This window comes from Periophthalmus magnuspinnatus, chromosome 4, assembly GCF_009829125.3.
Source record: "Periophthalmus magnuspinnatus isolate fPerMag1 chromosome 4, fPerMag1.2.pri, whole genome shotgun sequence".
NCBI lineage: Eukaryota > Metazoa > Chordata > Actinopteri > Gobiiformes > Gobiidae > Periophthalmus > Periophthalmus magnuspinnatus.
Genome location: NC_047129.1, coordinates 2,153,048 through 2,179,721, shown reverse-complemented (window position 1 = coordinate 2,179,721; position 26,674 = coordinate 2,153,048). Strand labels below are relative to the sequence as shown.

The 26,674-nt window shown below is 38.4% G+C and overlaps 1 protein-coding gene across 2 annotated transcripts in view; it reads right to left on the bottom strand.

The window, feature by feature from the left end:
- lmo4b (LIM domain only 4b) overlaps window positions 1-26,674 on the bottom strand; it is a 53,302-nt gene that overhangs the window by 17,158 nt on the left and 9,470 nt on the right. The window contains exons 3-5 of one of the 2 annotated variants that reach the window (XR_008648684.1): window positions 23,583-23,679; window positions 21,705-21,860; window positions 14,661-15,316 (exon numbers count right to left, since the gene is read on the bottom strand). Coding sequence is in view for 1 of the 2 variants with exons in the window: in XM_033965451.2 (XP_033821342.1) it covers window positions 15,308-15,316; window positions 21,705-21,860; window positions 23,583-23,679 (262 nt within the window). In the remaining variant the exon portion in view is untranslated. Of the gene's footprint in view, window positions 1-14,514; window positions 15,317-21,704; window positions 21,861-23,582; window positions 23,680-26,674 lie in introns of those variants that run through there. The other variant, XM_033965451.2, reaches the window with a different exon arrangement.

The following is a 26,674-nucleotide window of genomic DNA, read 5'->3' as shown; positions in this document are numbered from 1 at the left end:
AGCCTCAGTGAGCTTCATTTGGCTGGAGCTATATACTGTGGTTGACGTCACACTCCCTTAGTCCACTTCTTTATACAATTTTTGAGCACACCTGAACCACAGCATACTGTTGTTGTGTCACTGGGCAATACACTTCTACCACCTAGTTACCACCATAACTGAATGAATGCAATTCAAAGCAACTGTGAGTATCCAAAAAAATTGCCAGTATGGTTATTGTTGTTGAGTGCTATAGTTGCGTGTACGTTTTTGTGCACAGGGTACTCCGAGTGCTCTAAACAACCAAGTTCAAATTGTCTTTGTCCCAAAACCAGTCAAACCATTGTTGTCCCCATCTACATGCATGTTAAAGAACCGTATGGTGGGTGCAAGGGGCCCACAAGGCATTCAAGTAATTTAGCATTAGGACTAAAGCTTTGCGCCTATAATTGCTAATAAAAAATTCTATCATATATATAACCTCACTTTTGGCAGAAAAAAATAGGTGCAACTTCTAAATTACACTGCAGCATCCCAAATCAACTCACTAAAGCTCCCATAGTTTTCACTTTAATATAATGAACCAAAACAATAAAAAAAACATGTGCTAGTCCAGAGCTGATCTAAAATGACTGAGTACACTTCCATACATTTTCCTAGCTGTTTCTTACCTTGAATGCCTCTCCTAGCCTACATCCAGTGTACATTTATATGCAGCAGGCATCAGATTATGTATTGGCTTCTCCAGATGTGTTATTTGGATTAAGAAGATTTGAGCCACGACACCTCGATCATAGTTTCTGAGTTTACATGCACTGTGAAAATTTGGTTTGGACTAGGCCAGCTATCCAGTTTTCCTGCTGTGCATGTAAATGTGTTATGTGTTTTTGAATGTGCTATATAAATGAACCTTAACCATGTACATCCCACTGGTGTAGCTTTGTCTTTCTGCCTAAATGAGATCTTTCTAACCAAATAGCCTCACCAGCCTTTGTTTTACACTTCCACCATGTTTGTCCCAGATTTGAGTTCCCAGTGCCCACATGTTACTCGGGGGCCTTGTGTTGGACACTCATGTCTTTGGGCTGTATTCGGCGCTGCTTGGGCTGGTCCTGTAATTGCATGCATAGGTCAGTGACTGCAGAACGAGCGGAAATAACACTATGGGCCATTCCACTTTGCATTTGTGTGTCCAGGAGGTTTTTAGATGATGCTGTTCTTTACATCCATAATGCTCCCAGTTTAACAAGACCTGACAGCTGCAGCAGAAGAAACAGGTCTCAAGGCGACTACTGTATCAATAATTAGCGGACCCAGCTTCACAACAGCTCCATTTTATTTGTGGGGTTTTATAACTTGGTTGTTCTGACAGCACGGTGGCTGAGTGGACTCTGACCTACAGCAAGAAGGTTCTGGTTTCTGGCTGGACCTTCTTGCATGTTTCTCCCTGTGTCTAGGTGGTTTTCCTCCATGCATTTGGTTTCCTCCATCACCCAAAACAATCATCCAACTAAGGCTGTCCTGATCAAGACTAGCTCAAGATCTGGGGATGGGGTGCCCACTGCTCCTGACAGATTGCCCCAATAACATTGAAGGATGGGTCAAATGCAGAGGACAAATTTCCCTATAGGGGCAATAAACTGTGCCTTAACCTAGTCTACTTAATGTGCAGATTTTCATATCAAGCCTGTTTTACGTGGACTGAACCACTATATCCCCCTGGATCCATAGTCCCACCATGTAATCCAACCTGACAGTCACAGTGGAAAGCAGCACCTCTCCAGGCTACAGTTTAATAATTAGTGGACACTGCTAACATGGAGATGCCCTGTGCTCCCTCCCTCTCATATCACACTGGTATTTAAGCGAATCAAAGGCAGTGGATCTCCCTCGGGTGGACTGTTTCTCTACAGAGTGCTGTGTGCTTTGGAACAGACAAATGGTTCTCAAACTGGGGTTCAGGTCCTGTTGCAAATCGTCATAGTTATATAACGCCTCTCTATATTATTGGATACTCAGAGCATTTGACAGCATGGAACCATTCACACACATTTACTGGAGGCAAAAGTGTTAAGTGTCTTGTCCAAGGGTACAGTGACACTGTGAACTGGGGGACAGGGATCAAACCATCAACTTTCAGATCAGTGAGCAAAATGACTATCCCTATAGTTGTCCAGTTTAATGTACTTGGTTATGATTTAAATGTGTTGTGGAATCAGTCTTGTTGAACTTTGCATTGTAACACAGAAATGTCTCCCCTGGTGGACAAATAAAGGATATCTTATCTTAAGAGTATCAGATTGATTATAGAAGATGATAATATGATGATATTAATACTACCACTCGCAAGAGAAATTTAAATTCTGTCAACTGCACAAAAGTGACCAAATGTATTCATCTTCATTCAGCTGACAGAATTCACTTCAAGACTTTAGGAAGCTAAAATTATCCCATAAACTCAGAAACTCCCTTTTGTGAATTTTTTGCATATTCTGTCATTTTTAGTACTGCATACTTTGTTGTTGTCGTAGTCCTTTTAGCTCCTCCATCAAGGCAGACATTAAGCCAGATGAGCTCTTGTTATATTTGTGAGTTCACAAACTCACAAGAATCCATCCGGCTCCTTCTGTTGTGATTGGACCTGGGCCACCAGTGGTTCAGACCAATCACAGGGCAGCATTGTGGTTTGGGTTGAAGCACCCAAATGAACCAAAACAAACATGGCGACGCCAAGGAACTACTTCAGCTGAAATACTGACTATTTTGTTTTTGAAAAAGGGAGGAAGCATTTTGTACATTTGTGGACAGGGAGAATGTCTGTGCTTCACTCTCAACTGGATTTAACAAAAGTTAGATTTCTCAGCTTGTAGCGTTGTTGTGACGCTTCGTCTAATCAGCTTCAGATATTCGTCTAGTGCTACACATATCAATCAGGTGTTAGCCGGGCTAGGCAGGTATACTTTTCAATCAGAACTAGGAACTTTTCCCTGACTGGTTTCTCTGACACCAAAGGGACTGCAACTGCTCTGGTATCACTCAAAGTACAAAATTGCCTCATGTAATAGCCAGAAAAAATACCAAACTATTGAAGTTAATTTGTCTTTTTTGTACCATTTTCAGTTTGCTCTGACCTCTTTTATTTTCTTTGTTTTTACTCATTGTTCGTTTACTACCATCTGTAAATTCCTCATACGACCCGCAAATGGGGGCTAATGTTTGAAAGTGCTTTGACTCGGACAAGATGGCAGTCATATTTTCCCATCATCCCTCTGTGTTTACCCGTCACTGCGGAGGAGCGGGGAGCGGGATAATAAGCGGGCAGCAGTATTTGAGATGGCGCTGAGGCAGAAGGGCAAAAATCAATGCGGCGTGCTCCGTTTAGGACGCCTGATAAACACAAGCATTTGGTGACCTTTTGGTGTTCTTACCAGGATTTAACCCCCTGCTCAGCGCTGCAGCAGGGACGGCTCTCAAACTCAGATGGGACTTCGGCTCATGCACGCTCCCAAATATCAGCAAAGAGGAAGAGGTCACATGACTCACCTGGAGTTTGTAAATATATGACGTGTTACTTCTAATGCTGTTTGGAATTTGGGTTTAGAGCCTTCATTTCAGTTGAGGACTTTGTGGTATTTTTGTTTAAAATTGTGCAAAAAAAACATAATCATAAAAAGACCAGAAGATCTATAGTTTCATGTAAAATCTCTGTTAAGTTATTAAAATATGATGCGTTTTAAAGAGTGCTACAAAGCTGATTAGCCTCCACGATGACTTCAATTCAATATTTGGATTTTTCAAAAAGTCTTTGGGAAAAATGAAAGAAAAATGTACTTCCAGGGCACACTTCAAAGTGGGCAGGACTGTTGACCTCCATTTGTGAAGCTTTCTCCTGTGAAACAAGATAAAAAATAAATCAACAATAAAACTAATTACACAGATAAATAACATAAATAAATAAGCAAAATAAAAACAAAAAATAGCCACATTATGATGTAATTTAAAAACTGCTTCCAATTGTTATCAAAGTCTGATTAGATATTTCAGAGAAATGTGGAGGAATCTTGCTCTCTCAAATAAACCTCTTTGTCGTCGTGGTGTGTGTGTGTGTCTTTGTGTGTGTGCGTGTGTGTGAAGGGAGAGGCTTTGGACTGGGGTAGAGTGTGTGTGGGGGGTGCAGGGAATGGGGTCTGAGTGGGACTCGGTGTAAGATGCTTTCAACAGCAGTGAACGCTCTGCACTCTGGTGAGAGGAAGCACACAGTGTTTAGAGTACTCAGCCACTTAATGCATTATTATTGTTAGTGCATTCTTGAGGAGAATGGGGGAAAATGGAACAAGGAATGCTTTTCAGGAGTCAGTGCGGGCCTGTGTGAGGGAGAATGGGAGAGGGGGAGGGAGGGGCGTGTTGGCTGAGTCACTCCTCTGTATTTACGCTCATATTTCAATAACGCACCATAAAAGTCTCAGAGCCCACATGTTTCCCATTTTCTCAGAGGAAATAAACATTTATATCAATGAGAAAAGGAGTCTCATTACTTTTCTATTTATTGTTTCAGCTAAAATGAAAATGTATAAACTGCTCAGTTTATGTTGAAGTCAATGATTTATGAAATTATAGAAACATTAATAAAATATATTTGTTGTTATCAGTATTTGTTTCTTGAGAAAAAGCAAGTTGTTTTGTGAGTTAACTGTTTGTCTCCTCGCTGTAGGAGGCGATAGCACTGTGCAGGTGGTGCTGAGTTTCCATATTACCAGTGCATTTGCTCCGTGAAGGACATCTCCTGTAAACTGAGCTGCTTTTTGTCAGTACTCAAGCCTTTTAACAGTAAAAAGCACAGCCTCACCAGTGCTCCTTGGCCCGCAGTTCACAGCATTTATAATGGACGGGATAGAGTTATCTGCTACTTCAGGCCAACACGACTGCCAATTATGGCCTTACCAATATTTGCATGTCCCTCTCAGTGTTACTGAACACCAGGCACTATTTTAAGGTGTTTGCTGCTGCCACGCGGGGCTGAGAGCAGACAATTATCAGCCCCTTTCACACCATTACAGTGTTTTAGAGCGGCTTCACGTTTCGCTGGACGCTCCACGCGGCTTTAGTTTAGATACCATTTAGATAAAGAGGTCACCTAATACGCTCTCCTCCAGATACCTGCACTCTGCTCGGCCACTAAGGCTGTTTTGTATTTCAAAACCTGCACTTTTAATATAGGCACACTTTAGACGCTGACCTTCTCAAGAACCCTCAAATCTGCTTGTTTTTGCACCATGTTTATTTTAGTAGCTATAATGCTACCACATACTTCCATACTTTAACATAGCATTGCGAGACAGGGCCAAGGTAAAAAGATACTACCTCCAGTCACAGTCAAAAAACAAATAGCCTAACATAGTGGTTATTCAAACTTTTCACACCACTTTTCAGACCTGGTACTCGGTCTAAACCTAGTCTTGAATAGGACTATTAAGGGTCTAATGAGGGGCTAAATGAAGTGTAAAAGTGGACATCACTGCCACTATATAGTTTTAGTTAAAGGGCCCATATTACGCTATTTTCTGATCCATGTTAAAGTTAATACCTCATTCAAAACACACCTGGAGTGTTGCTTTGTTTCAGTCACACATGTTTAACACACAAACCCTAAGCATTTAGGCTGTGTTCTTCTCTCAAACCAAAAACACTCCACCTTGTCATGTCATAAAGGGAGTCCTCCACTGTGTTTTTAAACTCCATACATCTTCACTAGAATCATTTGGATGATTTCTGCCCTGGAATTACATATCTCTACAGACCAAAAGGTAAAACGTACTTGTTAACTTGAAAACTACCACTACATGACATCACAGTGTGGAACAGAGCATTGTGAGCTTTGCAGACTATTAATAAAACGTTACTCAAACATGTGTGAATGAAACACAACTCCATGTTTTTGATGAGGTAACAACATGTGTTTCAAGCTCAAAAGACCCCATTTTGTGTAATATATGACATTTAAGAAATTACCCCTGCAGGACCAAAATGTGGACAGAACTGACTTTAAATTAGGCAAACATATAAACACACACTTTTAATCATGTTCATTAAAAACATAACTTATAGTTGTAGTGCGTTTCATTCACAGTTGTTTCATTAATCCATTGATCCAAAGTTGTCTTTTCTGAGCACTGAAAAATCCTCAGCTTTTAGCCTGGATTGTTGCGTCATAGGTAAAAATCCAGACTTCTGCTACATATAAATCATCACCAAGCGTCACGTACTGCGGTCAAAACGTGTTCACAACAAGTGCATGGTTTTATTAGCTCAGCAGTCATATGGCCTAAGGACTTCACTTGTTTATTCTTTTCATCGTTCATTCCCATTGCTGACAGCAGAGGGAGCTCCAGCGCCTAAATACCTAATTGTTTATTTGTGTTTTCTAAATATAAAAGCTATTTTAACTTAGAATACGTGAAATACTAATCCCAAGGTGACCAAAGGAATGTTTAAAAGGCAATTTAAGTCACAGGAATGCATACTATGTTGTTTAATAGGATACTTTACAATGGTGAAATTCAGTGACTCAGTGTTTTACCCATGCCCTAATCTATCCCTGGTCTGGTGACAATCTGTTATTTTTTTGTAAAGACAATAGTCCACTTTATCCCTCCATTCGCCATCCAAACTCACTAACGAGTTAGGGGTTAACCAAGACCAGCACGGTGTTTACTGCTAATCATGGCTGCATCATTATATTTCAGGCGCTAGTATAATCAGAAGAAAAAACTGGCATTGACGAGCTTGCATCCCATTCCCAAGTTTGTGTTGAATGTAATAAATGGTTTATGAGCTCGGAGGAACAAAGGAACAGGCAAACCCCCACAGACCTAATCAATGTAATTAGAGATGTGATGAGAGGCTTGATGTTAGCAGGTTCTGGCAAAATCAGATCAGACCCGGCCAAGAAACAGTGCAACGTGTAGGCTAATGAAGCAACAATTAGTGTATCAAGAAAGCTTTGTTAGAGATATGCAAGTCTGAGGCATGAAATCCAAATGAACAGTGTTGTATTCGAGCTTTAAGTAGTAAAGTTTTAGGAATTTTGAAGAAAGTTTTTTTTTATTTTTTTATTTCAGCTAATGAAGTATGATTAGACAGATCAGTGCAGTGTAATCTATTAAAGAGTCAGGGTTTCCATCTTCTGTTAAAGAAAAATAAATCTTCTAATTTATTTTTATTTTGTCTACATGTGGTTGTGTTTTTGATGGTGTTGATTGTTCTCTATAAATTATACGCAAAACCACTTCCTGTTCATTATTTCAGTATGTGTTTTTGTAATCGGTGTAATCCTTCAGTAATCCAGGCGTGTTATATCATCTCAAAAACCTGGCAAAGTTTTTCAGATTATGTCATTTTAGATTCAAACCAGTTGCCTCAGAATTGAGAAAAAAAAAAAAAAAAAAAAAGCTTCTGGATTGATTGAAACCTTTTGTGGCTGTTTGGAAACATTTTGCTAGGGCTGCTATTAAAAGGCCAAGTAATCACAAAGCCATGGATTATCATGACTGCAGTGTTAGGGTGTGTATGAACATATTAAAATGGAGATTAAACTGGGACTAAACACAAACCTAAACCTGAATTTAACTGGGACCAGAACAGAACCAGATCAAGTTTACATCAGGACTAAATGGGGCTCAAACCAGGACCAAAGCAGGATGAGTGTGTGCATCGTAAAGCTCTATTTCATACTTTGGACATCTTAGTACGGGCATTTATAGAACAGTTGTAGCATGGAAGAAAAGGTAGAGACGTTAGCATAGCATTTTTAACGTTCCAAACAACAAGGGAGTGAATTTTCAAAAGTCAAACTTGAGTAGAAGTTCTATTTTATTTCTTCCCAAAATGTTAAAGACAATTAGCAAAGGTGATGTGCAGTAAACGCTCAAATCCATTGGCTTAATTGATTTTAGCCACCGACAGATGGCATAACGTGACATTTCCCTCCGTACTGCCTGTGCTATTTTGACATTAGCAATTAGCCATCCTTGAGTACTTGGTTTCAGCCGCAGAGAATGGCACCCCCCTCGTTGCCAAGATGATGCCAGCAGGAGGTTTGTCTGGCGTTTAAAATAGGCTTGGCTTTGGTTGGTTCTGGAAATGCCACTTCAGTATTGTCAGTATTAGTATTTTTAAGAATTTGAATGGTGAAGATATACTACTACAAGAAAAATATATTTCATACAATGTAATGCAAACACAACATTTTCTAAACTAAATCCAAAAAAACCCCCCAAAAAAACAAAAACATAAGGGCTGAGCAATATGACAAAAATCTATTCTATTTAATTTTAATTTTGCTAAAAACTTGAACTCACACACATGTTTTTGCTGACAAAGGATGGGGATCTGGATTAAAGTGACCCCTGTGTATAGACTGATGGACAATGGTCTACAGTCCCTTAGCCAATCAGGACGCAGAACACAATGCACGTTCATACCCAGTAAAAAAAAACAAACAAAAAAAAAACATGCAAAATTGCACAAAAAAGTCCACGAAACAGCGAGATCGTGAAAGGTGAACCACGATATAGCGAGAGACAACTGTATCAGCAAAACAAATCATAAATAAATACAAGTTGAGGACTCATGTAATCCAGTGTGTTGCCTTTGTGGAGTCCCTGGTGAGACTGGAGAAAGAGCAGTGATTTCCCCAAGGTAGATCTGTCATTTACTAGTGCTTCATTGTTGTGGACGAGATCCATTAGCCCTGACTATAAGACTTATCACATCAAAGCAACTTATAATGTATAGTTTAAGTTATGAATACTGAATTTGACAACAAGAGTAAGCCAGTATGTTGTATTTGTATTTGTGTCTTTATTGCTCTGAAACAAGTATAAAAACATGTGTTCTTACTGTGAGCGGGCTTGCATCTCCACAAACCTCACTTTTATCTGGCTTGAAAGGGTCTCCTACTGCTTCTTTCCATGGAAATGTTGTTCCTTTGACTATAATCTTCCCCACTATGGAGAATGTTCTGAGGTATGCTTTTAACTTTGTATTTCTATATAAAGTTAAAAGCATTTCTTAAAAGTATTTCTATTTTCACATGGATTTAATTTCTTTTGCAGATAAAAAAACCCCAAAAACTTTGAGAGTTTTGGCGATTAACAAAGATGGCCGACCAAGAAGCATGCTTCAGGATTGAACAGCGGTCAGTTATCAAGTTTTTGGTTGCTGAAGGTGCAAACTCATTGAAATTCATAGGAGAATGTCAACTGTGTCTGGTTCGATCACCTCAGGAGACCTCACTTCTGTAGGCCTCCCAGGCCTGTGTTCATCCTCAACACTGCTCTGTCCTTCTTTAAACAATTTAGCCCACTTGTAGACATTTTTTTGGCTGAAACATGTGGCACCAGACACAGTTGACATTCTCCTATGAATTTCAACGGGTTTGCACCTTCACCAACCAAAAACTTGATAACTGACCACTGTTCAATCCTGGATCATGCTTCTTGGTCAGCCATCTTTGTTAATCGCCAAAACTCTCAAAGTTTTTTTTAATCTGCAAAAGAAATTAAATCCATGTGAAAAACAAGTAAAACAAACACAAAAAAGTAAGCTTTTATGTGGATTAAAAGTCCTTATACCGAAAAATTCACCTTATTTATTGAATGACCCTTGTATAACATAAGCAGCAAAATGAAGCACTATGTATCAGATGCCTTCAGCAGACATTGTCACATAAATCATTCACTAGGGCTGGATTCCCTTTTAAGATAGTTTACTCAAAAAAGAAAATGTTAAAAAAATAATAATAACAATAAAAATGCTTTATGCCTTGAAGGTCAGGGCCTCAGGGCAAAGTAACAGCATCAAAATCCTTCCTTGGATCACTTTTGATACACAAGACAAGACCATTGAAACAGTCACAACAAACAGCTCAAATTCAAAAGTTAAACTCACTAAAATGATCATTTCAAAAACAAAGATTGTCCAATTGTGAGAACTATTTCAAGTTTTTCTTCATCTTGTATCTTCACATTTTGTCGTGATTTGAGTTGTCATTGGGCAGGGTGGACTGGTTTTCTGTTGTGTTTGAGATAGAAATGAATATCTGGTGAACAAAATGTTAGTTTGAAGTTACTTCCCACACTAACAATTAAATGTACAAGGCCTGTACAAGATCGCAATAGTATCATTATTGCTATACTGGCTGATGCAATAATTGATATCTCAAAAACTAAATACTGCAAAAACACCAAAATTCTCCATCTGACAGAAAATGTGAGTTTGTTTTTTGTTTTGCTTTGTTTTGTTTTTTTGTTTTGTTTTTTGTTTTTTGTTTTTATAAAAAGTGTTTTTAAATGAAAAAGGTGAATTTCATTTACTATTTTCCAGGAAAGTGGCTACCCTTAATTTAATCTTGATTTTGTCTATGATCAGATGTTTTTGGGTTTTTTTCAGTCTGGCCAAAATAAGACAAATGTTATTAGAATGTGCAGCATGTGTGCACTTTAAAACTGGGAAGGGTACATTAACACTAATCACAGGCAAATAGGCTGCCTTTATTTTACCGTAATTAAATAAACAGTTGCTTACTGTAGCAACAATAACTTTACCTTATAGGTATGTACATCTACATACCGTAAGCTCAATACAGCTACAGTGATGGTAGATTTTATGCAAAGTTTAGAGGTTAAGCATTTTCTTTGTAAATGACTGCATTTTCAACATATTATCCAAAATTTTTCTGTTCAAATACTTCCAATACTGGTTTTTAACCAAAATATGCAAAACCATGACCCACACAAACCAATAATATATTGAACCAGATATTTCAAGCCAAAAGGTGTAATTCATAATCAATAATCCTGTGTTTCTCTTGGCAATGATGCATCTTATCTAACACACAAGAACAATCTGTCAAATTATTGTAATACTTTTATAAACACACCTTTGGACTGTGTGGAGTGTGCTGTATCAGGCTGAGGATGAACTTGTAGTAAAAGCAGAAACATAGTGGTTCATTCACATGATTTGGTCTCAAACAGCCAGAGATTATCTGGCCCTGATGGTCATTCATCCTGAAAAGGAGAACACAGTTTAAATGTACAAGAAAACTGCAGTAATAGTGTAATCACTATTGCTAGTGTAGGTTTAAAAATAAAAAAAGCATCATAACCATGTTCTTACAAGCTCAAAGTTCACTGTGGTGTGTAGCTCACTCTCCTGCACTGCAGAAACAGCCTGAAATAAGGACAAACAGAGAGTTAGCTTTCCTTTAGCTCAGAGCTAAAAGGTACTCTTGCTAGTTTCTGAAATACCATTTAATGAAGCCAAATGAGGGATAGTTCATATTGACTGGGAAAGAACTTTAAATGTATTTGTTCCTGTTCTCTGTGTCTCTCTCTCTCTCTCACGTGCTCATGTCTGTGTACGTAGAGCCTGATCATCCAGCTCAAGGAGCAGAGAGAGGGGAAGAGGGGCACATGCTAGCCTTAAATTAACAAAATAAAATTAAAATACACCCCTGCAAACCACACAGGTCAGTCTACATTAGCATGTCTGTTTCTTCACTGTAGTAATATGAAGTAGAGCAGATTGTAGCTTACAGCTAAACTCTGGATACAGTGTGTGCATTGGAATAAAATGAACAAGGTCCAAAATATTTCAGAGTTTAAAATGTATTGTAACTTACCCATCCGGTCTGGTGGTGACTGAGGGCAGCAGGTCTCAAACTCTCCAAAATGCCAAATCTAATTGCTGTGTCTGGTATAAAAGAGAGACAGGCTGTCATGTGTGAAATAAAAAAGTAGTCCAAGAAGTACAAAAAAAAAAGAAAAATGAAGCTATGGCTAAAAAGTCCTGCTGCAGAGATGGCAGCTTTGAAAAATTTCGCTCTGATTCATTTTCCCATTGCCCTGACACTATACTACTGTATAATCATGGTAATGGAGTTTTTCAACTCTCCCACCCGTTTTTCTCCCAGAATCCCTTGCAGTTTACTGTAATACCATTTACTATAACATTATTAAAATACAGTTGGAATTTGGCCTTTAATTTAGTTTTAGAGTTTTACAGTGTGAATTAAAATATTGCAATAATATCTATATCATAGTACTTAACAGCCATATTGTATATCGTTATCATTTCCAATATCGCAGCCATTATATACCTCGGCCACTAAATACCTGTCAGTGGGCATTTTAGCGTACATTGCTAGTCATTTTGCCCAACCCGAAATGTCTATGTGTGTGTGTGGCAGCTTGTAAACAGCTTATAGGAACCAAGAGGATTTCATAATGGAAAAGGCCTAATGCAGTGTAGCAGGGAATAGCATAGTTATCACGTGGATTAGTCAAGCAAAAAACCAACCCCAAAAATCAACTTAATTCATTTGGAAAACCTGATCGTCAACGACGCTTTGGAACAGAGAACGATTTCATATGAGGTAAAAATGAACTTTGGACATCCCAAAAACGCCTTAAATCAAGTGGTTAAGCTAAGTGAGGCTTGTACAGTCATCCAGGCATTAGCGCTCGCTGCCTTTTCCGTGATATTTACATAGCAATTCCCCCAGATTCCTGTTCTAAGTGGTCCGTGGAGTCTGCAGCCAAATCTCCAATTTAAATGTCCCATGAAAAAGCGCCATTATCCTCTCGTCATATTTTATTTGGAGGTAAATCTGGCCATATTGTTTTTGCATTTGCAGAAAAGCATATTTATCATTGATCTGCTTTGGATTAACTTGGAATAAATGTGGTTGCGCTCTTATCTGCTCCAGCGCGTTTTGTTGATGTTTCAGACTTGCTGGAATTATGAACATGCTCTTAGGTTTCACAAGGACAAAGGCTAGACTACTGTTTAAAGGTGCATTATGTCACTTTTCTGACGCCTGGAATGTTTCACAATATAGCATTAAACTTATCTATCTTATCTTGCACTCATTCATTTATAGGTAATTCTATTGCTGAAAGAACACATTGAAAAACATGTATACTTTACTTTATCTTGCCTCTCCACAGATCGGACGTTGAACTTGGTGTTACTATGGAGACAAGCACATGCTGGCCTGCCACCATTAAGTTACATACTGCTCCTTTACTCAAGTACAGAGAAATATACTTGTGCTAGTTCTCATACTTGTTTTTGGCTGCAAACAGATGATTAGTGGTAACCTAGTCTGATAAATCTTCCACTTATACACTTGTTTCTTGCATAACATCTTGTATTTCCATCACTGTCGCACTATGATGACCTTTATATGTGACTTGAAATTCCTGACGTTTTTGAGCTGATTTATTCATTCACTGACTGTACAATGTTTTACTTATTAATCTTTACAACATACTGTTTATGTAATATGATTCGTTGAATTAGAGTTGTTGTGGAGTTTCAGGCGTTGTCCAGGACATTTTATTCCAAAATAGAAATACCTGTAGACTTACTCACCACAGTCTCACTCTGGTGAAAGCATTGCATTTATAATTTGCATGTTATGATATTTAAAGGCACAGTATGTAACTTTCTGGAGGTGGCACATCACCTGGATGATTCCCTGGAAATAGAAAATGTAAACCATATTATCCATAATAAGTTATAAGTCATACTGTGGTAGATAATAGCCCAAGGAACAACAGAAACAAGCAGAAGGCCCTCCTCCAGGCCTACTATACATTTTCAACTCTGAAGAGCCAGGTTTGTGGAGATGCAAGCCCGGTCAAAGGAGAAGGCAAAAAAAACCCAACTTATATTTTTGTCTATGTTTTGGCAAAAAAAAAAAAAAAAAAGTTACATACTGCGCTTTATATTGAGAAAAACTGAGGGGTGCATTACCAAAACTCCGAGCTCTGTTACTTCTATAGCCATTTTATCTTCCATTTCCAGTGATTTTGCATGAAGGTCTTTGCCGTATAGAGCTATTGTTTCAGCCACACAGCGGCTCTTGAGAGGCCCAGACGCTGCAGATAAGCGCATCAGCCATTACCGGGTTCCTCCTTCAGACCTATTAGGTCTTGCAAGGACTTCAAACACCAATTTGTTCTGCAAATAGCCCATTCAATTTGTGGCTGCCAGGGAGAGACACCTCTCTCCCTCTCTGCAGTAATTGAATCTTCAAAGGGACATTTTCCTCTATTTCTGTCAGGTATTAGAGTGATGAATAGCAAGCGGTCATTTGAACAGAGAGAGTGGCTACATGTTTATCCATTTTCAGTTAGACGCTCATCATGTGCCTTGATGATTGCTGGGCTGCACACTCAATGGCGTCTTTAATAGAGTTTTTGCATTCTAAAGCAGATGACTGGCGCACTCCTATCAGCTTTTTGCATGAAAGATAAATTCTTGTAGAGTGGCAAATGGGATCTCGTAGTAATTATGCCATTCAGACATAATGGTGCCTGTGAAAACACTTCTCTGCTAAAAACAAGGCAGTCAGACATCATGACAGTGTCTTCGCACCCGTAATTAGAAAATCTGTAAACTCCACTGAAGTAAATTGCAAGTTGGGAGTAAAATTCTCAAGAGCAACAATGAAGTTAAGGAGTCATAAATTGTCCATATGTTTTATTAATTAAATACACCATAGTGGAGCAAATGTCTCGGAAAATATCACAAATAAATTCTCTTTCATTCAGCATTTATATGTTGTTGATGAGTTCTACATCGGTGACTATGGGCATGGTTCTTGTGGGTACTTGGGTTTGTTTTAGGGGGTACAAGGAGAACCGGAGCTGGGATGTCCTGTAGCCACGACATTTACATGCATACTGTACATACATGGGAACTTTTACAAATACACCAAAGTCTCATGATTTGTTTTGCACAAAAAGCCACAGATTTTTAAAACCCATCTTTTTATATATACCACCAAAAAAACAAAAAACAATCCCCTTTTGACAACTTTTTCAAATATAGAAACACCGCGTTGTTTCGGGGGGAGGATAGAAAAGGATAAACATGATCCTGCGTTTTCTCCAAAGTCTTTTTTTAACAAATGTGCAGAGTTGAAAAGTCTGCATTTGTCCATTTTCCACATTTTCTCATTTCTCTTTCCAAAGAGTCTGTTAAGTTTCTCATTCTTTCTTTTCTTTTCTTTTTTTTTTTCTAGTCCACGCTCACGTAGAGTCTTTATCCAGGTGCATTAAGTGCAAGTATCCAGTAGCCATAATCGGGGAGGGGGGAGGCTGAGCGGCGGGGTATGGGTTACTGGAGGATGGTTGGAGGATTCCTTGAGGGCAAAAAGAGCCTGGGATCCACTCTGTCTCGGGTGACAATGAGTTAGGGCGAAAATGAAGGCACACATCCTGCTGCTCCCTCTCTCTCTCGCTCACCCAAGGCCGGCCTAACAAACCTGCATAGTGGAGACACAGAGTAGAGAAAAAAAAGATGAACAATCTGGCAACCCGTCATTCACAAAACACCGCTGAGCTGACACGTCAACTTTCACCAGTCCCACCGAGGCCCCGCGTTCATTTATTGATCAGCCAGCCTTTGAAAACCATCTGGTGTCCCATTTACTGTGCATTAGACCTGGGACGCTCCGAGATTCTGACGGGACGATAACCTTGAGCAATGAGCGCATACAGTACATGACTCATCCACTTGTGAGTATTATATTAAAAAAAAAAAAATCTACTCTTTCTTAAGAACTTCATGTCTCATTAAAAGTTATTTGTCAAGATTTTTAAACAACACCTTTGGTTATTTGTTTCTACATTACACAACGCAGATAAAAATTATATATGTGTATGGAAAATAGCAGACCAGTCCAGTTCAAGGGTCTCGTTTATAAAGCCTGTGCATGTCTAAAAATGTTACACTTTCCACATTAACTTTGTGATGTATAAAAAGACAACTAAACATTACAATGTGTGAGCCGGTCCAACAACTCAGAATCTTGGGTGTCAGGACTTTCGGAAATGAGACAGATGTGCTCAAAGAGAGATGTGAGCAAGTTTGTGGAAGTTTTTTGTTTTGTTCTTATGCACAATTTTAGTAAGAATTCCATGTTAAGCTTTATAAATGAGAGCACAGTCCATTTGTCAGAAAAACAGATTCATTGAGACTAAAAGCAATAGCTGCTATTTTTATTTATTTTTTTTAATCAACTGAGGTGCAATTCAAAATGTTACTGATTGTGCTTAAATGTCTGCACTTTATGGGTCCACTTTATTTGAAGCAGTTACTGTAGCTGTATGCTCCACCCAGAGCCCTGAGGTCAGAGGTCAGCTGACCAGCTCCTGCTGCTGTGTCCAAAGCCAGACTCACGACCAGAGGAGACAGAGCCTTTTCTGTGGCAGTGCCCAGACTATGGAACAGCGCCCTCTGCCTGTCAGATCCTCGAAAATTAGACAAAAGAAACACCTCTTCTCCCTGGCATTTAATTCTAGCTAGACCAGATATCTTGGTGTTTTATTGGTGTTTTATTGTTCTTTGCCTATGTATCGTGTTATCTGTATTTTTTTTGTATTTTTTTTTTTTACTTTTTATGTGAAGCACTTAAAGGAGAAGCTGAAGTTATATTTAAATGTGCTATATAAATAGAATTGCATTTAATTGAATATTACGATAATAACAATGTTTTATATCCTATTAACACAAAATGATGCTTCCTAGATTACCACCTGATGACCTCAGAAGGTGGGATGTGTGTGAGTGAAACAAATGCAATGTGAAGAGAAAAGTCCACTTTTGCCTTTTATAATAACTTTTGCTCATACATTCAAAAAATTCAAATGAACAGCAAAGTGTCCATTTTTTTTAATACATTTGTTCAGATTTGTAAAAGGCATTGGCCTCACTTTACCCATGTGTGATTGGTGTTTAGAAGGCACGACTGCGCAACTGAACTTTGTGTTAGACTTATATCAGGGAACAGACTGTCTTGAGCCCAGAGTCTACCTTCAAACCACTGTGTAGATCATCCTCCACCATCGCTGACACATTAACCGCAGGCTTCAGTGGGGCCTTGTTTAATTTATTGATCAGCCAGGCTTTGAAACCCATCTGGTGTCCCATTTACTTTGCATTAAGTTAAAAGTGCATCCATGAAGCGATTCTCTTTGGTATAATTATAACAGCGTTCCGACATAACCGCGGGAGGTGCCGGGCCCTGCGAAACTGAAAAATGCTGCGGAGTAAAGACAATTATCCGTCTCAGTTCAACTTTTTCATCTTTCCTGTTTTTCTTTTGCCCTTTTTACACTATTCTGAGGAGTGATTTACTTTCCCCTTCATCCTTCAAATGACTAGGAGGGCTTGAGTCTATTAGTAATTGCAAACTCCTACTTGGGGGCTAATTAAAGTGACTGACGCTGGGAGGGTCTCACTCCCCTGGGTCAAAGCTGCTCTGTAGGAGAGAGGTAATTTGTCTGCTCTGAACAAAGAGATTAGGAAGAAGCCGAGAAGAAAGCTTAATAAATGAGCATCAAATGTCCTATGCTGTGAATGCACACGGCACCAATTATGTGAGCGCAGAATCGCACATAATCAGAACTATGGCGGACTGTAGATAACCCTCTTTCCGTACGAGTGGTGACTGCTTAATTCGCTGGGCCTCTTCGCAGCGCTAACCCGGCCTGTGTTCTATATTCAATTTATGCTGTGCAGCTGAGGATACATGAGCGATATTGATTTGGAGAAGCGCTCTCCGCAAGCTGTTGTGCTGTGGGAAGTCGGAGGCCGTCCAAATTCTGTTTCGGTGAAAAGGGGAATGTTTGTGTGCTAACGCGCTTTAGCAGCAGGATCATTCTGCTTTATTTCACTCAACAAAAGCATCCTGAGACAGTCCCGCTGCGCCGCGCCTCTCTGTTTATTTAATAATTCTCTCTCTGCTATAATTAAAGCACCAGGGCCAATATTCAGATTGCATTTTAGCATCAATAATTCAGCACTTTTCACTACAATTGATGTTAGCGCATAAATAAGAAATGAAGCCTCATATTTACTACTGCGGCTGCAGTGCGAGAGACAGGCAGGGAGGAGTTAAACAGGCATTTAAAATTAAGCCAGATAATGCTTTCAATTTGAATGTGAGAGCACTAAGAGCTGATTTGTAAAAGTGACAAGGCCCTAAAAGGAGTGTGGGGAAGGGGAGTTAATGTAGTCCCACTTCCACTCACAAACCACTCAAGGTGAAACGTGTGCTCCTAACCTCCGTATCTGTGAGCAGCCCAGGTATCAATAAAGTGGCTTGTTGTTGGAGCAAAAATGATTACATCTCCTGCAGGCACAATGAAGCTATCCTGAAGAATGAAGTTATCCAGCGTATATGATTAGGCCTTCTGTTTCGCTTTCACTAGAGGCATCCAGATCAAATCAGAGGGAAGCCATGATGACAGCTCTGTGATGGAGGAGCTGCCGCCGCCTGGGGCCGTGGATACAGATTTCTGGCCTCCCTGTAATAACTTAGCACAGGTGATCCCAGTCTTGTTGACAGAGTAGTCAAACGTGGGGTTTAAACGTTCTTTTCAAAGCCAACAGGTCATCTGTCAGTGCAATAGGAAGTTTACTTTATGTACGCTAATCTGACTGTGACACAATGATACATGCAAGGAATTCATTGTACTTAAAATTAGAATGCAAAAAGTTGCGAGTTTTAGCAATGAAATGTGTTCATATAAAGTATAGAGATGTGTTTAAAATTGTACAGTATCGCAATTGTTGTTTTGGATAAAATTAAGGTATTGAATCTATTGTATAAAGTTTAAACTATTACACACTATATCAAAAATCTGATTAAACAGAAACATCTAGTCTAATATTCTAAAGAAGGGTATAAAGTGTTTCTGCCCTTTTGTGGTTTAATAGTTCATTAATGTTTTGATATTTGAACTAAGGTTAACAGTATCGAAAGTCAAATGCAAAAACGTCAAAACTAGATACTCATTTCAGCAGGTCGCATTCACAAGACAGAAATGAAACTTTATTGAAGACTTTTAGAATGATCTTAAGCTGTATCAGAACAAGTATAAGACACACAGACTAGTATACACCCATGGACGACTACACAGAAATAAGACCACATGGTAATAAAAAAGAAAGTACTATGATTAAATATTGAAAATCACATTCTACTGTCTAAAGAAAGAGGTTTTTTTTGTTTTTTTTAATTATTATTATCATTGTGGTATCATAACTGGTATCGAGCTTCGACTCTATTCCTTAGTATCGAAATTGAGCTTGAAATTTTAGTATTGTGACAACACTAAATTGACCTGACCTAAGACATTTACAGGCACATTTTAGCACATTCCTGGTGTAAAAATATCATCTCAATATTGTCATCAAGATAATTGAAAAATACATAATTTTTTGTCAAAATCGCCCTACCATTAAAAAGTATAATTTAGCTCTTGCAATCGAAAAAAAAAGAAAATAAATAAATGTTTTTGATTAGTGTTTTTGAGTTATGGTTTGCTTTAAAAATATTGCTTGATTATCTCTGCAAGGCATTACACATCACCATATCAAAGTTACAAGAAAAACACACCTGATCGTCCAAACGTAGCATTGGCTAGTTCAATCAGAACCAGAAAATGAAATATTGATTACGAAGGTTAATAAGTCCCTCTGAGAATGACGCAAATTAAATGTCCAGAATCAGTGGGTCACAGGTCATGCATGTAAATCAATTGCAATTATTTTTGTTTTCGTTTTGTGTTATTAGTGTTTCAGTTGTATTACTTGCATCTGTAATCATCTTTGCTTGTTTGATACTGTGTATCTGCAAGAAGAGCCATAATAATAATAATAATAATAATAATAATAATAATAATAATAATAATAATAATTGAAGACAATTTTGGTTTCTTCTTTTGTATTGAAGTTATGGTTTATGATTGAATTTACTTTTTATGACCATGTTTAAAGTAGACCTAGTATGCAAAATTGACTTGTCAGAGTTTTTTACCATTTCATCGTTGTTTCCCCATCTCATTTATCTTGAAGTTGAAGTTGCATTCAGCCTGATTCATGCATGTTTGAGTAATCTGTATAATCTGTATGTTCCTCTCCTCCTCAATTCCTCAGTGACGCCTAATTCAAGGCATCATTGCTCTGATGGTTTTCCAGCAGTACACGCCCACTGCTATGTATTTACTTTGTTCTCCTGTTTTATTTTCTTAATTGTTAATACGCGTTGAATTCTGCAGCATTGTGTAGCCATTTTTATACACTTGAAAAAAAATCTGCTACTCTCTAATGTGATCTGCTGCTATCGGAGGGGCCAACAACTTCATGGCTCTTTGTTTTGATAATATTTACAGCAACGTCAGCTCCCATTGGGCAGACTTGTTTCTTTTATTAAGTTGTTTTAGATCAATAATAGATAGATATTTTATAATTATATAGCAAACTCAAGCACAACTTGTCTTTTTTTAAATTGAAATCAAGAACCGAAATGGTTCAACTAAAGTAAGCCTTCCCAAAAATATTGTAGAGAAGAATCATTCATTTTGTACAATACTTTGTCAAATCTAATTGTTGAAATCCTGACATTTTTGTAACTTTTTGCCTTTCTTCTCTAATAACTTAGACTTTGCTTGAATGTAGTGTTGTAGTGAACAAAGACAGCTGTAGAAGAATTCATTTTCAGTTTTTGTTCAGTTTTCGCAGTTCGTGTCTTCCAATAAGAATGATGGAAAAATCCATTGCCCATCTAAAAATAAAATTCATCTCTACTCTGAGAGATTTAATATCTGTCTCGTGTTCCGCAGTAATCAGTCACGTCAATACAAACGCGTCAGAAAAAGTTGCATGAAAATTACAGATGTTTGTGCTTTTCCTGTTAATAGCTGACAGTGTGATGGAGAGTAATCACTAGCTTCTCTCACTCCATCATGAGTTTGTTTTTGAAGTGCATATGACAGGTTAGACTACTCGTTTCACTAAAACATAGTTAACATAATAATATTTAAGAATGCACTTTTTACAAAAAAAAAAAAAAAAATCACATTTTTATTTTGGTGAAGTTTATAATTTCACTTCCTGGTCGGACATGAGCAACAGATATGACATACTTAAACTTGAGGTAATTCCATACCTGTTATCTAGCAACCATAATGTTAACCAAAGCAGGGCCAAAACTTGCACAATAGTTAAAATTTGGGCGAATAAAAACTAATGACAACCTGTTTAATTTGTCAAATGAAGGTGGTCTTGAGTTTATTTGTAAATCATAGGTGACCAATGAGCTCCTTCATTTCACATTTGTCACTGAAAAAAACAAAAAACAAAAAATGATCTGATTACACGATCACACTTGACCGGGCTTCAGAGGCAACAGAGGATGTGGTGACCAGACTGATATCAATCTGTTTAAAAAAATACAGAGATATCATTCTGGATTTGCCAGGCAAATGCACTGTAGGGTTGTCAAAAGTATTGAAAATCAGATACTAATTGATACTAAACCTAGTATCGAAACTACTCATTTAAGCAAGTATCGATGCTGAGAAAAAAAAAAAAAAAAAACACTGAATTTGACCTTTCCTGAACAGTTTCATCTTGAGTTTTATCAGAACTAGTGTAAGACCACATGGTATAAAAAACAAACACTATTATTTTGTGTTGAAAATTACAATATTGTCTAAGAAAGACCTTTTAAAATGATCATTTGAGTATCAATATCAAGTATCAAGTGTACTCTTTAGAGTCTGAAATGTTTGTATCATGATAACACGATGGCACTGTAAATGAACTTGGTTGTGTGGAGGGGCGTTCGAGGGGGAGGGAGATACCTTTTGGTCCGACAGCAGTGGATTGGTCTGCAGTGAAGTCAGATGGCCGTTGATGAGGGCCGTGGGTCTGTCGTGTTCGCAGAAGAGGCTGCCGTTAATGTAGTGGAAGCGGTCTCCGGGGACCAGGCGATTCCGGCAGGTGGAACATGTGAAACACTGCAGGGATAGAGCAGTATGGAGTTATACTGGGACTAATTTAGTATGACTTTAAAGAAGCCATTTTCTAAAGTGGTATTGATTTAAAAATAACTCTACCAGGACAAGTTACAGGTCCGATCTGTGGAGAGGGTACCCCGCTCACAATAAGAATGCATACTGAAAATGCAGACAAGCAGGTAGCGTGTCCTCTACCAGAAAAGTGACATAGTGGGCCTTTAAACAAGTAACTTAGAAAGTATAGTTATACTTATATGTGTCGCTTTTATTAATAGGAAAGTCAAGGTGTTTCTGTTGCTCAAAAATACCTTCATAATCATACATTCTTACAGTGAGCGGACTCATCTCTTCACAGATAGATAAGTTTAATGCCATATCGTGGAACATTTTAGGCAAAGAAATAACATCTCGTTGGAGACAAGCAGGTGGTGGAACCCTCTTCTGAAAAGTTAGATACTGCACTAAACACTGCACTAAACACGTTGATCGAGTTTGTGTGATTCCAAAGCAATGTATTAAAAATAGATACTTATAAAAAGCAGCCAAAATCAAGTAGTGTACATTTTTTTCAATATTTTATCTTGATAATAATTTTTCCATCCCTGTTTCTGTATTCAATCATGTGACCTCCCACCCCTTCCAGTGCCTGGTGGCTCTATACATATTGCATCATACACATGTCTATGGAGTGTCACATGAATCTTTGATAAGGAGCAGAAATAAGGTGTCAACCAGCTCAGCAGTGTCATGCGATGTGTCCCAGTTCACAAGTGCCAAAGCTATAGTAGCTTTCTGATATTTAAACACTTAAATTCCTGTGACAGCCACATCTGCCTGTTTTGTCATAATCTGTTTTAAGCCAGAAAGGAAGTTGTTTAGTAATATGTAGATAATGAATCATAGAAAGTTTAGTAATATGTTTCAGACTGAGAGCCGGGGCCTTTACTGACACTCTGTGGGAAATGTACCGCTTTTGAAAGAATTATCAAAACTTACCATCTGCAAATGTTGAAACGTATCATTTGTTAGGGACCAGATGAACAAACTTGCCACATTCATTTTATGGTTTAAAGTCCTGTCAACTCACTTATTTGTGGTGGAATAACGACTTTTTTATGATACTTATGGAGATGCTGTTGCTTTGCATGGAGTGTTCCACAGTATGGCATTAAGCACATCTATTTAGCTTTTAATTTCTTAAAAGTAGCCTACATTATTGCTTAAGAATTCATTCTGAAGGTAGGATAGTTATAATTGTAATACACTACAGTGGAACATTCTAGGCAAAGTTAAAAGATCTCCATGGAGACAAGCTGGAAAAGTTATATAGTGCACCTTTATCTTTGATTATGTAAATGTAAATACCAGAGGGACTTCTTCCACTTCTTGGAGTTGATGATAGATGTGATAGTGTTGCTGTTGATAATCATAATAGAAATCTAAGATCTCTCAGTTAGGTGGTTTTGCAAGAAGAATATTATTCCTTTCCCCCAAACTCACTGGTTTTATGTGCTCAGTGTAAATCCATTGTAGTGTAAACAAAAGGTCAAAACGTCAAAGAAATTCCCAGTATTCTGACTGAAAAGATTTGCCATGTACATTGCTTAAGGTGTTCATTTGAGGCTGTTTGACTGTTTCAATTCAAAGAAAGGTCTGCTAGCTCTACACAAAATCTCTGAAAAGAAATAAAATGATTCCTTTATTCCTCTGTATTGAGTTTACCTTGAGATGGTACACATTGCCTTGTGCCCTCATCACCAGTTCACTTGCGGGAATGGATTGACCACAAGCGCTGCAAGCTCCACTGTTGCCAAATAATCTGCAAAAAACAAGAAAAAGGAAACATATGTTATGAGAGATATGAACGGGACATTGGCCTGGACACACTTGGCTGCTGTGTCACTTTACTGAGCGGCAACTTCCCCATTTTCAACTTCGAACTTTAGATAAATACAACCAAACAACTGGGAGAAAGAGAAAGCCATCACAATTGATACATTTATGGGCATGGTCGGTTCATTGTAGGAGTTTCTGAACTTAGGGTGTACCGCAGGGACCAGTGTGTCGAGTAATACAACAATTAGGTGTACATTATTAGGAGGCTTAATACTTTAATGTAATCATATTAAGCTACATCGCACAGTATTCGCTAATGTGTGCATTGCGTCCCCATGGTAACTGCTGGACATCCCTCCAAAGACATACATGCAGTACCCCCTGGCGTGATTTCACTGCAAATTATCACCAACAGACAAATACCACCACTCCACGTTCCTGCCTTCCCGCTCTGGAGTTGCACACTACTTTCGGTGGCCATTTTTTGCAACCTAATAATAATCTGGAACATAAGCAATCAGGGCCTAAGAGGATTTGATTGTACATCCAGGCGGAGACGTAGTGCTTTTGCCATTAGGAGTCCTGCGAGCGCTCTGTCACTGCCGTGTTTCCATTAGAACGCCGGAGCTACTCGCCTTGATATATAATGTGCATGGGTTAACCTTTTCAATCATGGTGTCAACACTTTAGATTTGCTTCTGCTCATCTCTTTCGTCCCTAACCTTCTCTCTCTCCCTTCTCTCTCTCCTCTCTCTCTCTGCCTCTTGATAATGAAATGCTTGCTCCAGCTTCCCTTCTATCTTCCTTCTGAGTCCACAATTTAGATTACTTCATCTCGGTGAGCAGCAAACTGAATGAAATTTCGATTTGAGCAGAAAGTAATTTACTGGGATCTGGACCCATTTGTCATCATATCTCACCGGGTGTTTGCTCTATCACTGCACTTTTCCTAAGCAATCAAATAAGACCACGGCATCTGACATGCTCGGCACGGCGGAGGAGGGGGGGGGGTGTAGCGAACTGGGGAGGGTAAGGGATAGGGGGAGTGGTTAACCGGCTGGATCACATGGGGAAGTCGGGATACAGAGAAATTAACAAGCGACACAAATGTAGAACAAGGTGAAGCATAAGAAGTGAGATGTGTGTGCAGTTTCAGAGATTACAAGGAAATATTGATCTGGTTTAGTTTAGTTATTGCTGTGACCTTTGTAATGTCAACAAGAACACAGAAAGGCCAGGTCCATTTTATTTTCTACCAATGACTTTAGGTTCTCATTAATGATGCTGTTGTTGTGTGTTCTGAGGTTGTAAGGTTAATCGCAATCAAATCAAAATGTGACTGGATATAATTAGCAGATCCTAAAGGCTTGCATTTCCATGATTTCCTCTACAAACATTTACATAAAAAAACTGCTAACCCTGGAGTTTAGAACTCTACAAACATGTTTTGAAATGTAATTCTTGTATTAGTTTGTTAGCTCATATTTCAGTCTTTTTGTCAATTCTTCTGGACATGTTTAAAATGTGAACTTTGAGCTGAATCCTCTAATTCAAACTCCCAAATTGTTTAGCCCTGTTGTGTGTTATGAAAAAGGCAAAGAATGTTACAGGCAAGTTTTGTGTGCAATAATATTAGTGTAGGTTTAAAAGCCAAATGAATCGAGAGGGCTTCAGGTGATCGAGGTCATATTTTTGTGACCATAGAAATGAAACAGAAAGAAAACTGTCTAAAGTATTTCTTCAACAAGGAAAGTTACAGTCTAAAACTGGCACAAATTGACCTAGGACGCTGTAATGATCTAGTTGTACTACTTGAAATCAACAGTACATACAAGTTGGTATTTTGTTAAGAAATATAAGGTTGTATCTCACATTTTTGTCAACACTGAGTTGTGAATATTATATTCTTGTGCCTGAATAACTTACACATTGATCGAGATTTTGTATGGTTTGGTATTTTCTTAGGCTTATATGAGCAAAAAACATTGAGGTCTGTTAGTGACCTAAGTAAACTTTAGTAGCTCAGAACTACTCACATAGAACATTATAATTCTAAGGGGATGATATGACAACTGTCTTGTTTGTACATAGCAAATTGCAGATATTTTAAGTGGGAGCAGCACTCTAAACTGTTAACAAAAGGATTTATCAAAATCTTGCAGCAGGCAAATTAATATTTCAAGCATTCAAGCCATAACCCAAGCAGTTAGATATATTGACAAACAAACAACAAGCCAGACCTCTTTGCAAAAGCGACTGAAATGGCTTTCAATAAGACAGCCAAGGCAGAAGCAAATTTTGTCTTGGCATCATTTAGAAAGGCTCCATCAAAACTCAATTTCAGAAACTAATTAACTGGAGACTGTCGTCACAACACTGCCAATTCTGTGCCTTTCCGGGACAGACGTGGGACTGAAAAGCCATATACCAGGGCCTTGCTTTCAAACATTTGTGTTGAGGATAACATCTCTGCAAATGTGTTCGCACTATTTCAAAAGAGTGGTTAATGTGAAGGCATCTTGTTCAGTCCAACGTCTGTTGGACTGTGGTATATCGCGGTGTATATATATTGGGGTAGGAATGATTCGACACCTACATCATACCAAACCCTGCTAAATAATGTTACCATATGTTATCATGAAGAATTATTGACAGCTTGTCCAGAGCCTCAAAAGATGCCTGTTCTAATCAACATGTCAGTTCTTGTATAAAATATTTTCCAGGCATTATTTTCTTCGTCTTTGAAAGCGGTGGGATATAGTTTCAATTCCCAGCATTAGGCTTCGGTCTGGCTGCACCTTTAAATCTCCTAAATTGCTTCTGAAAGCTGCAGAAACAAAGGCTGGAGGACATTTTCAGCGTGCTCTTTGTATTTCGCCACAGTGTGGAACTCATACCAGGTTAATTATTTTACCACGGGAACGGCTCTTGATAGTATTTGATTTAAGGAGCCCGTGCCTTTAGGTGCTCAATTAAGT